Genomic DNA, 16,131 nt, shown 5'->3' on the forward strand with positions numbered 1-16,131 from the left:
AAGCTACCAAGGCGATAAGCAGTCAATAAACACTAAGAGATCGAGCCAATCCAAGCCACGTTTCCAGTGTCAGGGATCCACAGGCACACCCTTTCCAAAAGAGAATAAAAAGATGGGAGGGAGGAAAAGGAATAGCGAAGGGAACCTTTTGGACACAAAAGGTATATATTAATATGAGTCTTTTAAGACGTTTCAAGGCCACCGACTTGTTCGAGTTCAATAATGTGTACGTAAATATTTCTTTAAAAAAATGATAGTAGTGATAACAACAAAAGCAAAAATAAAAGCATTTACATATAAAGACTTTTTTTTTCTTGGTTTCTTGTCAAGTAATGTATGTATAACTCTATATACTTATAATTTTTTGTAGCAATCTCGATGCATTGACTGAGACGGTAAGCTAACTATAACGATTATAATCGTATAAGCAAACCCAACTCAATAAAGAACTTTCCAAAAAGTACAACATCTCTTTTTATTTACAATATCTTGCTCGCTGGCCAGACCTTTTCAGCGTACAAATCTCTCCTCATGATCGTCTAATGGGTTATGGTAAGAACCAATTTCAATTTCATAAAAAAACCAAAAACCAACATTAGTGAATTAGTGATGGGAAAGGCCGAGGGTACTGGAAAGAACTGGCACGGTCATGTTACAGCAATTACAGTTGCACCTGAATACCGTCGCCTTGGACTAGCAGACGGTATGATGAACCTCCTCGAAGAAGTTTCTGAAAAGACGTAAGAAAAAAAAACATACGAGTTACATATGTATATTTTATTAAAGTACAATATCTCTTTTGGTATACTAACGCTATCTATCTTTTGTGTGCATAAAATAGCTATAATGGGTGGTTTGTCGATCTGTATGTACGTCATTCAAATGCGGTAGCTATTGGGATGTATCGTAAGTTTGGCTACTCGGTGTATCGAAGGGTCAGGAATTATTACAGTGGTGTTACAAATGAAGATGCATACGGTAAGATACTACAGTAAATGCGTATATGTGTACTAGGGCTCACAAGAAGTATTATAGACATGCGGAAACCTCTATCTCGCGATAAAAAACATGAAACTATCAGAGAAAACGGAGAGAACGTATACGTTGATCCAGAAGATCTTGATTCTTGGCGTTAGAAAGGCTCAAAAATCCATATATTTGACTTTTTATCATAATCATTCATCAAAAAAAACAGAAAAAGAAAAAAAATGCTTGAGTAGAAGAAAAGGTGTCTCTGTCTATGTTGCTTTTTTCTTTCCTTTTAGTGTTCGTCGTCGTGAGTCCTCTACGGTCGTTGAATCTATTCTATTTTCTTTTGCGGCTGCCTCTGCTTTGACTTCAGACACTAGAGCTTCTACATCTGCTAATGAAGCACGGTGGCTTGAACGAAGTCCAGATGCCTGGATCTTCTTTTCAAGCTCGTACCGGAACGCCTCTTCTTCTTCAAGGCGCTTCGCATCTGCTGCCGCTTCAGTCCGTCTAAGGACAGGGAAGATACCTTTATTGTGAAGCTCGACTCCTTCAGCTATTGTTGCCTCTAGACACTTTCTTGGGTCTTCAGACGAAAAGTTTTCTGTAAGCAGATCATATTCATCTGGCGTAAATTCGTGTCTGTCGCTATAGTTAGAGGGGCGGAAAGGATAAAAATATGGCTCGCCGGTAACAAATGGATGATGACGGGCCTCTTGAGCAGTCCAGCGCTGAAGTGGGTTAATGGCCAATAGACCACCGAGAAAGTCTATCAAAGACTCTCTTACTTGCATATCTTTATGAAAACAAAAGTGTGAGAATACTACCATTTGAGCAAATCCAGCTAAAACGTTAATTACAGACCTCTTTCTTGCTCTCGGAACCCTTTGATCATATTCGTTTTTATAGTACTGTTGTTTGCATTCATAACCAAATCTTTGATGCTAATATCCTTGAGATATCGCTTACTGGGTAGCTCAGCCCTTCCTTGTTCTCGTGCGAATTGTTCTCGGCTTTTAAATTCATAAGAATATGCCCCATTCCCTTTATCAACCTTGTTAAACAGTTTTGGTGTATTTCTTGCTCTGTATAGCATTCCAGGAGGAGGGTTTCTGTTGTGTACATGTACAGTGGTGTGAAAGCCTATTCTGAAATGTACACATTGTATGTGTGTATATATAACACTTACCCAAATGCTTCTATTATTCTAGCCAGCTGATTATATTCAGAGTTTCCGGGGAAAAGAGGAAGACCCAAATATAGCTCGGCAACAATACATCCCAGAGACCACATATCAATAGCATGACCATATTGCATACCTAAAAGGACTTCTGGCGATCTGTAGAAGCGAGACTGGATGTATGTGACATGTCGAGATGGTTTATTCGATGAAGATCCATAATCAATAATCTTAATTGTTGGAGAATCAGGACTAAGGATGAAAATGAGTTATGAAGTAAAAACCAAAAAAAAGCGAGCTTGGTAAGCTAGTGTGTTATTGTTGTCACCTTTTCAAAAGAATATTTTCGGGTTTGAGATCACAGTGGATAATATCCGCTTTCTTGAGTAAGACTAGACTGTCCAGAAGTTGCAGAGTTAAAACACGTACAAGGTTCGCAGAAAGACCTTGGTAGCTATTTTGCCGAATAAGTTCATAGATGTTGAATGACAGAAGCTCAAACACCAGACAAAGATGATTCTTGTGAATAAACGTGTGGTACAGCTTTAAGATTCTATGTCTGTCTTCTTGCTCAATATTTTGATTAAGCTGTATATTGATTCATATTAAGCAAATATCATATAGAATTAGATAGTTATCCCTTATAATTATTCAATAATTCATCGTCTCCTTGCCTGTTTCAGGATCTCAACCTCAATTTGACTTTGTGCTCGGTATGCAGCCTTATTCTTGATGACTTTTACAGAGACCAGCTCACCTGTTGATAGTCTTTCACATTTTACCACCTGCCCAAAAGTGCCTTGTCCTAGCATATCAATCACGCGATATCTACAATACCCCCGCACATATGTAACTGATCGATTGATACATTTCTTTCTTATCGTGACTTACTGATGATCGCGAGCTTCTCCAAGCACATCATTAACTCGTAAAATATAATCACAGTTTTCATTGTCAAATCCATCATTCATTCCCGGTTTACTTGGTCTGGTCAATACTCGCTTCAGATTTTCTTGTGGGCTGTATTGAGACCCATTCAGGCTCGTATGGATATCCACCAGACCGATTGTTACACGGCGTACCAAAGAAGACTTTTGTTGATAATCTGTAAGTATGAACTTATTTGGTTTCTTCGTTGGATCTAATTTTCCTTTGAAGACCTTTTTTTTTTGTTGGTGATTATTATTTACCTCCTTTGGTCGAATAGGTTTGATGAATCCGAAATTGGGGATTGGTTTTTGAAATCCTCGCCGTCGGGTACTGGCCAGATGTGGCTCGAGAGGTTTTCCTGGCTCGATAAGGGCTGAATAAAATGGAGTCTCATGATGGAAACGGGTAGGACCATTCGAAGGAAGTTCGCTGACATTCCTTCTAAGAGGGATGTTTGCTGTGGGCCGTTGAATACGCATTCTAGTGGCTTCTCTGACTTCTGCTTGTTCGAATTCAGAATCTGTGTCTAACTCAGACTCGGTAGGATTGTGGTCAGGGTCTTGGTGAGACTGGTAACGATTAACATAAGTACGATCTATCATAGACTTTGACGGCCTTAAAAATGCTTGGTACGTAGAACGAAGGGACATACGAGTAGATAGTATATGACGATAATGATTGTATTATGATTACTATTATTCTTATAAAGAATCAATAATTGAACGAAACTTTTGGCTTTAAATGTGTTAATATATGTACACAGGGAATAATGAAATAGCAGAAGAAAGAGCAGACTAACGAAAGAAAGAACAAAAAAAAATATAAAGAAAAGAAAAGAAGAGAAGAGAAAGAAGCAAAAGCAGTAACAGCACAAGAAATTACTCTTTTTTTTTTTTGGTTGTCTTCTATGTCTTTTTCATTATGCTTGTTATTCGCTTGCTATAAAATAGTTCTACTTTAAATTCAGACAATGCTAGTTTTTTTTTGGGCGAATCAAAATCAATTTTTTAAACATTTTTCTTACCTTTTTTAGGCAGAGAGAAAATAAGATTGATACAAAAAGGAGTTAGTTTTGAGACATGTTAAGGTGAATGTTCAGATTTTTTTATCTGTAAAGATCTAAACCCCAAACAAGAAACCCGTGTACGATACAGCGATGTATGATGTTCATCAGCGTACGAGGGAATCGTTGAGGGAATTGAAAGAGAACTCACTTTTTCATAATAATTTACTCGATTCCGAGTTGACAAACTTTCTAAAATAAGGGCTCTAGCTACAAAAAATGTTGAACTAAACGATCATACTTTATAAAGCTCATTTTCTATAGCCAAAATGAAACAAACCTTTAATGAAAAATAAATAAATATAGACAGGGTATTTTAGTAAAACATTAAGAAACAAATACTGAATAACAGTTGGGATCTTATATGACAGGGTGCAATTCCCTCGATGCAATTCTCTCAATTATTCCCTCGTACGCTGGTGAACAGCATCACAGGTATATAAAAAAAAGTGAACATTCACCTCTACATGTCTCAAAACTAACTCTTTTTTGTTTCAATTTTATTTTCTCTCTGTCTAAAAAAGGTAAACAAAATGTCTAAAAAATTGATTTTGATTCGCCCAGAAAAAAACTAGCATTGTCTGAGCTTAAAGTCGAAATACTATATTAAGAACTAGACGGTGATTGTGTGGAGCAAAAAACGGCCGGCGCACTGTCTCCATTTTGAGGGTTTATATTTGGGCGTTGAGGAGTAACTAAATTACCCAGAGAGTGACGACGCTGGGATGGGTGGTGATAGTACGTAGCATGTGGACCTTTTTGTACATCGCTAATATCTGAATAATTATCATCATCATCATCATTATCATCATATTGCTCATCCAGTGAGTGTGTGTCAGCAGCAGCCATTGGGACTCTCGAAGATCTTCTGGAATACTTGGATGGTTCATCTGCCAAAATATCCGTAGAATCCTGAAATTTACCCTGAGATTTTTCAAATCTTGCTCTAAGAGGTCCGCTGGTCTTGAGAAACCTGTCCGCGGCCATGGCACCTTTTTCACCCGACACATCAAGACTAGGGTTGCTTCCAGAGTTGGTAGCCTTCTCGGACTCTTTACGTTTAGCCGATTCCGCTCGTCGCAGCATTTGAGCCAAGTTTGTTGCAAGGTGGCTGCCACCAAAACGTTTGTGCGGTGGTGGACGTGTAGCTGGTTGACCAGCTCGATTGAGTTTGATGGGAAGCCACAATTGAGGGAGCACGCCCTTTAATGCAGGATTACCAAAGTGCTTTAATCCAGTGTCAAGCACGCCAGGGTTAAGTGTGACGGGTGGTTGGCGATAGTCTGTTTTTCTGTCTGGGACGGCTTCGTAATCATCTTCATCTAATGCTACCCGGCGATGATGAACAGATGTTGGTTCATTAAGTGTGGCAAATGACGTGTTCTGGGTATTTATCAGCAGTGCCGCAGCAGTCGCTTTTTTCCATCTTTTGCGATTGATATTAGTCGCATCTGAACTGTTTTGGGTTGCCTCTGACAAAGGTGTCGACGCTGACTTATTTGAAGACGTTTGATCCGATGTCGGGAGCTGCATCACATTGTCACGCAAGAGCTGCATTGGTAAATATCGGCTATTTTCTAGATAAGCAGAGTCTATCATGATCTTGAATAGTACGGTAATCACCATAAGCGGCACGCACAGAATGGCCAGTACAAAGAACTTCTTGAGGATAAATATTCCTAACACTGTCAGCTGGAAGAGAAGCAAACCAATAATCACTCTTGGGAACACCATCACCCAAAGTTTTCCGGATGATTCGTATGGAGTAAAGTGGACATAGAGAAACCTATACTTGTAAACAAAATATGTGATGCAAAAGTAGATTGTACCAAACACAAGGATCAAGGGAGAGATTGTGGAGTACACCAGGACAATGATGAAGATCAAGAGAGGTGCTGGGAACTGAACACCGTAATTAAAAGAGCTTGGTACACGGTTTCTGGCATAGTCTCGAGGAGATTTACAGATAAAGAATTCCTTAAACCCGCGGACAATCAGTGGACCCAAAAGAAGTAGATTGAGAGGCATTCTACATAAAGTATTATTTCTTAGTCTCTTTCTTTTTCTTTGGCTTGGGATATTAATTACCCTAATATATAAGATATACTTACAGTAAGAAACCTTGAAGGATGGTATAATTGATGAAGAATGGAGAAACCTGCAATTGAAATGTTTAGCTTGTGTGTGGGTGGGTGGGTGTAGATTGAATGCTTGGTAGTCTTACCGCAGGTAATTTTTCACCCAATACATTGACGATATCTTTTGGGTTATTGAAAAAGCTCACGAGTGTACTTGTAACAGTATTTACGACGGCAAATACAAGGAGAACGTTGAACAAGAGGAAGAAAAAGTATCTGAGTAGTATATTTGTTAAAGAAAAGAGAAATGATATTTCAGCATATTTGATGATTCTTACTTGCTAAACGTTGTCTCGGCCAAGGCACTACGAGCGCGAATTCCTTGCAGTTTACCAAGTACTGGAAAATTGTATGTGTGTTAGAAGTAGTAGAAGAAAAAGGTAAAATTAAGAACATTTATAAATATGCAGTGTGATACTTACAGTCGATAATTAATGGCAATATAGCCATAAAAATATTCACCAGTAGAGTAGGGATTACACCTTGTAAGAGATTGAGCAATAGGGCAGATGATTTTGCCTTTTCGGCCAGTGAAGGTGATAATCTCTCGAGGAAATCGATACTTGTAAGAGAAGCGAGGGCAGCAATAGGGATAACCCAGAAGATCGCCAGGGCGATCGTAATTGTCCACACCACTACCTCGCGCACCAATCGTTCTCTACCTCGTATAGTGACATTGTTCCACAAAACATCGCGAGGCTCATAGGCCATCACAGTACGACACACGAATGGAGTTGGACTAATTGCGATCTGAGAGACGATCAACTACAGAAGAAAAAGAAAGAAAAAAACAAACAAACAAACAAACAAACAAATCATAATAAGGTTGGTGAGGAACAAGTTTATAGAGCTATAGTGTTGTTACTGCTGTTATTATTATTATTGTGACCTTATTTCCTTTGTACCTGCATGAACCTAGTGCTATTTTATTTACTATTCTTCTTCTTAATAATAGTAGCAGATATCTCTGAAAGAAGCTTACCGCACTCGCCATATTTTTAAAGGTTACAAAGCCAACGTTTGTCATTTCAAAATCAGTGGATTGTCGTGCTTCTACCACTCGTTTGTCCAGTTCATCAAACATCTTTGTATAGTATTCGATCGCATCCACTTTTTCACCAAAAAGGCCCAAAAAGCCTGTTTTAACTTGTGGTCGATGGGATTGAGTACCACGCTTCTTTGGGTCAATCAGATTCATGATGATGGCTGTGTTGCTTGAGTTCTCTTCGTGTTCAATTGCCTGTTGAGTTAATTTTTCGACACGCTTCAGCATCTTTGCATCTTCAAGCACCAGATCAGGGTCATACTCTGGGATCTTGCATGGGTTGCCCCAGTAGGTTGCATAGGCTCTCTCTAGGTGTTTGAGAGCCGAAAGACGTTTCTTTAAGAGCTTGTTTAGATGGCTTATGTGTCGTACAACATAGCAACTCTCGACTGGACCGATGTTAAGGTGTTCGAAATAGTCCGCCAGCTCATGATCGGAACGTAATTTTTCAGGTATACCGGTGACAATAACGGATCGAGCCGTGAGGGTTTTTGAGAGGCGAATGAGGTATTTAGCACGAAGGTAAATGTGGGAATCGTAGTTCTGTTGCAGGAAATAAAACGTAAAAAAGGTAAAGATGTAGGTGAACACAAGATAGGCAATCAAAGAGTTGGAGGATTCGTCAATGACAGTGATCGATAATCTATTGACTGCTGTGATATTCGGGTTTGTGGAATTTCCAGTTTTCATGCTAATTGGAATCAAAACAGTGAGGCCAAAGAATGAACATAATCCAAACAGCTTAATTCCCATGACAAGGAATTGAATAAGCTTTTTTTTGTTTGAAAAGAAAAATGATATACATAATGTAAGTGATCCGAGCATGTTACACAACCCTACAATTTTTACCACTACTGCGTCTAGTCCGACGTTGTCCAAGAGCTGTTCTTGGCTGATACGAATCAAGGGTATAACCCAGCCAAATAAAGATGATGGCAACTCTGGTGGTCGATGTCTAGAAATTAATAAGCTTTTTGGGCCCAAGAAGTCGAGCAAGACAGTTTGTCTCTTACTTCATTTACTCACTTCTTCATATTCATACGCGGAGCAAAGATTACTGGTATTCTAAAACATCCAAACGTTACACCGAGATGCATTATAGTGACCCAGAGATTCCCGCTTTACCTTGTTCTCAAAATACAAAATACCAGGAAACAAAACAACCCAACCGAAGAACTAATAAGCAATTGAGTGTCCAGTCCACTCTGCTTATCGACACTGCCCACAACAGACAGTGGTCCGGTAACTTGGCTGCCATTGAATCCTGGTATAATGCCATCAAAGCCTGAAGAAGATGTTTCTGCCGCATCAGGAGCAGCCGTACTTGAAGGCAGCGCTGATTCTGTGCTTGATATGCTCAAAACAGCACTTGGAATTGCATTTGATAAAAGGCTTGATGCTGCTGTTGGTATAGAACCTGAGCTACCCATTGTTCCACTCAATAGATTCGACGTTAACGATACAAATGAACCCGTTGGGGTTGGGCCCAATACGGAGGAAATTGTATCCATCTGTCAAGGAGTAAATAAAGGATAATAATTATAATAGTAATAAAGAGAGAGAGAAAAAAAATGTGCATTTTTATTTTTCGATTATATTTTATTTTATTTGATTTGAAGACTTATTTCATTTTAATACAGCGCAAACAAGGGAAAAGGAGGTCATGTGACTTTGAAATACTTTTACTTTTTATTTCAGACTGAGTTTCTGGTTTTTTTTATATTACAATATATAAAAGGATATGTGGATGATTAAGGAGATCAAGACAATGTTAAAGAAGTAATTGGTTTAAAGTATGGTTTTGGTTGTTGGTTCACTGTTGATATTTTATGGAACTGTAGGTATTTTTGAATTAGTATATATATGTGACATGGCTTATACACTATTATTACTTTATTTTCTTTTAATTCATTCATTTATTCATGTGCTTTCTATGCACTTTACAGGTACGATTTAAATAATAATTATAAAACATAACAGAGGCCACCCAGGACAATGTTGTGATATTGAATTGAAAGCAACATTTGAACTGTCGCTAAAAAGTGAAATGAAATATAAGTAAAAATAAAAAAATAAAAGTTACCTCGCACTTTTAAGCGATGATATCACTTTTAATGTGTCTACTATGGTATTGACCCTATTGACCACAGTTAAAATAACATCATTATTTAATATATCTATGTATCCGTATTTGTTGTGATTTGAAGAATTCCTGAAACCAGCTAGTATATACACCTCTTTAACCTCGTCATAGTAATTATTTTACTCTTGTATCATTCACAGTCGAGTTTTAGAGACTAGTGCCTTTTATGGTCAACAGGAGTATGTATGGAATGAATAATTACATCATTGGTATATCGATTAATATTATTTTTACTCAGTCAAGTCAGGCAAGTCAGTCAAACGAATGAAAGTGATGTCGTGAGAGAGAAGATTTCATGGAGTATGAATATAACGTAGAAGACTCTTTTTTCTTGCTATATTTTATTTATTACTATTATATTAAGATCAAAGAAGAATACCCATTTTTATAGCGCTCGGTGGTTGTTACTAACACCAAGATGCATATGGCCCTGGCTTTCTCTATCTGTTGTTGGTGCTTAAACCGAGAATTTGGGTTTTGGATTTTTTTTAACTGTATTGCTTATGTCGTAAGTGATATTAATCATAATACCAATATAATTATAACCAATTAATCATGATATATAAGAAGCATATCCCAATTGAACATTGCCATCACCAGGATTTGTGCACAGTGGAAATGAGGTCTTCTTGAATACTTAACCTATTATTGACCTAAAATGTATCAATTTATTTTCTTTTCTTTTCTTTTCTCAGTTGTCCATCATCCGTCTTTGTTTGTGTCACTGCCAAAGGCAACACAATCGAATACCTTGTTCTGCAGATATAATTAGCTGTCAATTGCCCTCTTGTGCGATCTTTAAAGCATTAGAGTTATTAACAAAGTAGTTTAAATTTTTACCAACACACTAGAGTTTACAAACTTAAATATGTATATGTATAGGCAAGGTTTATCAAGTAGTCTAATAAAGACATTATATATAACACTGTGTTGTACTTCTCTTGGCTTTTATAATTATCTGGGGGCGACGTCTTGGCCTGTTTCCACATAAGCGACCTATATACTATGTGCCCAATATTCTTTACTTTTATTTCAATGCCTCCTTTAAATTGTCTATATTGTGAATATATACTCTTCTCTTATTAACAAGTATCTTAAGGGCATATAGAATTTATTAAAGTGGGTTCGAATCAGAAACTTTGAGCAACTCACTTTTCAAATCACTTGTTTTAATGGGTATACCTCTACCACTATCGAACAAATACATACCTTTTCCCTCACTCTCATTAAGATTTGTAAACCAAGGATAAAAAAAATGCCGGGATATCGATATATACACCCTGATTTACTGTGAGGGTATCAACAATCTTCAAATGGCAGACTTCCTCTACGCAAAACATTACGGACAGACTGGAGATTATCGTGACGTCAGGTTTATGTTTATATGCTACATGCATTTCCTGGAGAAATTAGATAAATTGTTCTGCAGATTGCTAATAAAGTTACTCTCCCCTCCCTCCTTTTTTTTTAATACAACATCGGTGCATAATTATATTTTATTTTTGACATATAGCATGAGCAAAACTTACAGGACTAGGGACATCAATACTTTGCTATTGTTAGCGAGACTTCTTCAAAGAAATATGATGTTGCCTTGGCCGAGTTTACCATGGGTTTTCTTGCTGAAAAAAAAAGAGGGGACTTTTTGAACGTATCTGTTCGTGAGGCAGCCAAGATATTGTGTTAAACATAATATTACATTTATCACTTTTTTTTTTCTTTACTATTTATGACAGATTAGGGACCTTGGACACATCATATAAAATTTATTTAGACGGAGATTGTGCTCTTAAAAAGGAATAGTGTGTTTCAAAATCGCGTTATTTTATATGATATAAAAACATGATATAAAATATGTTGACCAATCATCTTTCGATATTTTATGTTGTTAAACTAACGATGACATAAAACTGAAATAAAGAACAAATTATGTTTTCAAGTAAGCATATAAACAAGTCCATATAGCCCCAGCATTAGGTTTTTTCCCCTTTATTTGCGCAATCATTCTACGTATACAAATATTAATTAATATCTATTAGCTTTAATGTCTAGAAAATTAAACAGCTATTACAGTTTGAGGGTAAAAAGTAACAAACTTTGGTTCGCACTAATTACATGATTATAAGTTCGTGAGTTTAGTAAATTAACATGGCCAATAAATGAAATATCACACATTTTCATTGTATACGGAAGCCTTGGATGTGAAACATGAGACCGTATAAAATTACATATATGGTTAAATGTTTCAAAAAAAATTATATGATATGTCCAAGGTCCCTACTGAAGAAGGGTGGATAAATCAATATTATTCACCAAGATGGCTGAGGATATTAAGTAGCATTTTTGAAATTTTGGATGAGGGAAACGAGATGAGATTTTTTTTTTCATTACTGTTTTCACAAAGTCTTGACTTCCATGACATGTATATATATATATACTTTTTTTTTAAAAAAATAAATAAATGAATTTTGGAAAAAGATCAAAGAAAACCAAGCTGATTTCAAGCCAAGGATCCATAATCTGTTAAGAAAGTAGCAAAAGAGAGGCAAATGTTTGATACGATTTCAATCTCTTGTATTCGAATATTCTGGCAAAGCGATAAAGTCGATTTTGTTCAATCATACTATATATTATATCATTTTAAAAGATATAGCATAGCATGCCCAACTATACATTGACCAATAATATGTCTGTATATGCAACCAAATTCTGCTTTATTGGTTTAGAGGATCCCCTTGATCTCGTTGGATATAAATTCATAAAAGTGGTCTGATTTATATACTTCAAAATTAATAGTAGTATTAAGAAAAAGGAAAACTTCAGGGTATAATAGATAGAGAAAATGCATTAAATATTTACATACTTTGTGCATAGAGATTTTTTGTTAGTGAATAGTTTGCAAACACGAAAATGGTGCTAGCTAAAAAAATAGAAAGGAAAGGAAACTAAATTGTATAAGATTATGTGAGTGACAGGAGCGTGCATGAATTCTGTAGAGATTGATCGTGTTTAGTGTTGATGGCTGTAAATAATATATTTTTATACAAATAAAGAGAAAGAGATCTGGGCACCCCTATCTGGAGAAATACCATTACTAGATTATACTAACCAAAAGAAGATGAAGAAAGAAAGAAATATAATGAGGCGAGATAAAGTTGGAAGAATGATTATTGGTATGATCTCTAGATTGATGTGAAAAACAACAACGACAAAAAAAAACATATGATTCTAGTCGAAAATTCTAGTCAGCCAGGAGTGACATTGGGGTAAAAGGTGTATTGCATGACATGACATGACATGGCATTACATTACATTACATTACATTACATAGCATAGCATAGCATAGCATAAATGTATATATATGTAGAAATGGGGTATTAAAACTGTATTGATAACTTTGTGATGAAAAATAAAATACAAGGAGATTGGGGGATGATAGATAATAAAGATATTATTGGTTCGTGAGCTATATACTACATGAGTATTTGTTGACAAGGACGATGTTAATAGATGACCTGATGTAGGCCAACTATTATCAAAGTGTAAGTAGATTGGTACTAAAGGGATTTGCTGGATAACATTAATTAATCTTGCTCTATACTTTATATTATAGTATATTATGCTTTAGTCTAAAAGTAAGAACCTGTAATGTGTCAAACACTGACTGTTGTACAACAAATGGAAATTATGTTAAAAGAAAAGAAAGGTACAGTAAAGATCACCAAGTCTACATATACATACACAATACATCTAATTATCTCTTGTGTGTCTATTTGACTGTTTCTGTACTTGATTTAGCTAGAGATAATTGGATGTGACTTGTGAAATGAATATAAGAATAAAGAAATGTTCGGCAAGGAAGACGGAGCAAGCCGGTCGGTGTTTGGTGTATATGTAAAAGGTGGGGGAGGTGAATAGATCGATCAATAAAATTAATGACAAGATTTTTTGGTTCAATCTTGTGAAATATGATTTGTACCTTTTTTTTATTTTATTTTATTTTATTAAAATTAAAATAGAATAAAGGGGGACTCAACTGAAGCAATAAGGGGGATAGATAGATAGATAGATAGATAGATAGATAGATAGATAGATAGATAAAGAGATAGATAAATAAATGTAAATGCTTAAAGAATGTGTCACTATGGATACAAGAAAGTCAAAATAAGAATCCCCACAATTATCCCCCTTTTTTTGTCTTGAAAAACAAACAAAAATTAGTACACAATCTTGACATCTTGCTATCCCACATGCTTTCCATAATAATAATAATAATAATTTTCCTCCACATTTTTGAGTTATTCGGAAGCACATGTCATTCACTTTTATTTTTGCTTGACTCTTCACATGTCAGCAGCTGAAAGCAAATGTATCTATATCTATATAAATTATATGAATATAAAATAAGCAATTCAAGGTTTATATTCATTCACATACAACACACATTATACACACTCTTGCACGCATAGCATAGCATAGCATTGATTTGATTTGACTTTTTTTTTTTGATAAATCATATTATATACATATATATATATATATATTGTACATACCATTAGCATATCTCACACTCATTACACACATATATATTGCTTTTGCATAGAATTCTCTCATTAACTATTTTCATTTTCATTTTGGATTGTAGAATGGAAAACTGACATTGGACGATTCTTTTTGGTAGCAAAAGAAGGTAATGTAATGTACAATTGCTGTTTTGGATTTGTAGGATTATTGTTTTCTTGTTAGTGGGCAGCTCCGGCTTTAGAGCGAAGCCAAGATGAGCCACCCGGTGCTAAAAATTATGCGCTCGATATGTCTTGATTGCCATACCGCAAGAGTCATCATAAAAAACTCTTGTCACATCATAAGACTTCAAACTCCATCTCCCTCCCCTCTTCCCTCTGTCTCCTTTCTCCTCCTCCCCCCCCCCCTCTGCTTTCTGATTGACAGAAAGAGAGAGAGAGAAAAGAAAAAGAAAAGAAATAAAAGAAAAAAAGAAAGAAAGAAAGAGTCGTCCATCAAACTTGTGACGCGCCCTTTTTTTAAAGAAAATAATAACAACAAAATTTTTCATTACTTTAATACAAAGGTTCTTGTCCAAATCAACTTGTGGTTCGCCATACTGTATTTGTTTTACTGCAAGTAATTTAATGCACAACTATGTGTGTGTGTGTGTGAAATATTAAGTAGAGAAAAAATAGATCGATAAATATGTCTATCGTTACCAATTGCAGTGATTCACAAGAGTCTTGGACATATCTATCCGAAGGCAATGCAAATATCGTATTGACTTATAGTGGAAGTAATCCTTTACTGGTAATATCAAATAAATAAAATAAGGATTTTATTGATAATAAATTTTGTAGAGAAACACAGTGCTACGATTATCAAAGACGACCAATACATTGGACAGCCATCTGTTTATCAAATATGCAATAGAGCCACTATTGACACCCTGGGTCCTAACATATGTAAGCATAAAATATAATATAATATAATATAATTAAATAATTAATTAATTAATTAATTAATTTTGTTTAATAGACAAAAATCAATCTTTCTCCTCTCGTTCTCCAAACAATTGGTCTGGAATGTTTTGACAAACGACCAGCCCATCGATTGGGATCAGAAATCAACCAATCGATTCTGTGGGGATACTCTTCTCCTGACATGACCCATTATTTTGCACCTGCGTCTACCTTGACCATTGAAATCAAGGTAAAAAGGATAATACATCCAAAAACAAAAACAAAATAAATAAATAGAAATTGCTTATCTCTTCTTTTATATATATATAGCCAAAATGGGGATTCAAACCAAACTCTAGTCATATTTCAGAACATCACTCGATTAAACAGAGGATGTGCAGATATTGTATGCACTCTAATCTCAAGAAGCTCGAGACACTCTATTGTCCTCTCGACATTTACTCCAAAGACCCCATTCGTGTGAGGCGGGCAATCGAATGTCTGTTGAACACAAAGGGAGACCAACTGCGATTATTTCTAGACGGCAAACGACTTGAACTACACCAATCTACACAGGCCAGCATCACAAGCCAACTACTCGGGAACTGGTTTGGAGCTAAAGCCAGTGATGAGAAAGAGAGCTCAGTGATGACAATCATTTCAGAGCTTGTTCAGAAAGTGCTGGATGAGGAGGTTGTGCTGAACAGATTAAAGCTATTACAGAAACACTGCGATGAATTGGATGTAGAGGGGATCATCAAGATCTATGAAAAGTATAGCCAGATGGATCTTGAACTGGATCTAGAGGGATGGATTGGGGTGACGAGCAATTTGCTCAAGAGACTTGGAGATAAAGATTATACTGGTGTGGTTGATGAAAGACAGCGACTGTATGAATATGTGCTCTCGATGACCCTAAAGGATTGTTCGTTGATGATATCGATCTCTGAACAAGATGAACCAAGGCAAGTCAAAGCTAAATCAAATGATTGATTGATTGATTGATTGATGGGTTGAATTGTTTAGCCCTGTTTATTGGTGTCGAGATAACAGATATGTCTACTACCAGTATGCTGTAAAGTTGATCGATCTTGATCTCAAGGATATCAAAAAGATACCAAAGTGGTTTGATCTCGACCAAAGGATCGTAAAGAATGCAATCCAACATGGACTCGACAGTATCTGTAATGAATAG

At 36.1% G+C, this 16,131-nt stretch overlaps 4 protein-coding genes across 4 annotated transcripts; 2 read left to right on the forward strand and 2 right to left on the reverse strand.

The window, feature by feature from the left end:
• Positions 1-146: 146 nt before the first annotated feature.
• PHYBLDRAFT_122963 (hypothetical protein) lies at positions 147-1,223 on the forward strand. Its single transcript, XM_018428900.1, has 6 exons — positions 147-226; positions 371-395; positions 462-552; positions 608-740; positions 842-978; positions 1,036-1,223. Exons 1-6 carry the CDS (start codon positions 174-176, stop codon positions 1,134-1,136), a joined length of 540 nt encoding a protein of 179 aa, XP_018294859.1. The 5' UTR covers positions 147-173; the 3' UTR covers positions 1,137-1,223.
• A 411-nt stretch (positions 1,224-1,634) lies between these two features.
• PHYBLDRAFT_98629 (hypothetical protein) lies at positions 1,635-3,237 on the reverse strand (the record flags this gene model as incomplete). The annotated part of the gene is made up of 6 exons (XM_018444063.1): positions 1,635-1,765; positions 1,834-2,081; positions 2,159-2,401; positions 2,478-2,737; positions 2,842-2,977; positions 3,041-3,237. Coding segments are annotated over 6 exons (1,215 nt in total), but the record flags the coding sequence as incomplete, so codon positions are not given.
• A 1,511-nt stretch (positions 3,238-4,748) lies between these two features.
• On the reverse strand, positions 4,749-8,836 carry PHYBLDRAFT_142322 (hypothetical protein; the record flags this gene model as incomplete). The annotated part of the gene is made up of 9 exons (XM_018430780.1): positions 4,749-6,171; positions 6,254-6,300; positions 6,367-6,496; positions 6,559-6,619; positions 6,703-7,045; positions 7,263-8,096; positions 8,175-8,280; positions 8,352-8,390; positions 8,451-8,836. The coding sequence occupies 9 exons, from the start codon at positions 8,834-8,836 to the stop codon at positions 4,749-4,751; spliced, it is 3,369 nt and encodes a 1,122-aa protein (XP_018294861.1).
• A 5,843-nt stretch (positions 8,837-14,679) lies between these two features.
• Positions 14,680-16,131, forward strand: PHYBLDRAFT_142323 (hypothetical protein; the record flags this gene model as incomplete). The annotated part of the gene is made up of 5 exons (XM_018430781.1): positions 14,680-14,784; positions 14,835-14,939; positions 15,013-15,186; positions 15,267-15,861; positions 15,983-16,131. The coding sequence occupies 5 exons, from the start codon at positions 14,680-14,682 to the stop codon at positions 16,129-16,131; spliced, it is 1,128 nt and encodes a 375-aa protein (XP_018294862.1).

This window comes from Phycomyces blakesleeanus (genome assembly GCF_001638985.1).
Source record: "Phycomyces blakesleeanus NRRL 1555(-) unplaced genomic scaffold PHYBLscaffold_5, whole genome shotgun sequence".
Lineage (NCBI taxonomy): Eukaryota > Fungi > Mucoromycota > Mucoromycetes > Mucorales > Phycomycetaceae > Phycomyces > Phycomyces blakesleeanus.

What these genes read in the sequence shown, in the direction of transcription:
- PHYBLDRAFT_122963 (XM_018428900.1), top strand. Translation starts at nt 174, where the DNA reads ATGAGTCTTTTAAGACGTTTCAAGGCCACCGACTTGTTCGAGTTCAAT. An exon ending in TGATCGTCTAATGGGTTATG is followed by an intron (nt 553 to 607) that starts GTAAGAACCAAT and finishes TTAGTGAATTAG; the next exon opens with TGATGGGAAAGGCCGAGGGT. An exon ending in GAAGAAGTTTCTGAAAAGAC is followed by an intron (nt 741 to 841) that starts GTAAGAAAAAAA and finishes TGCATAAAATAG; the next exon opens with CTATAATGGGTGGTTTGTCG.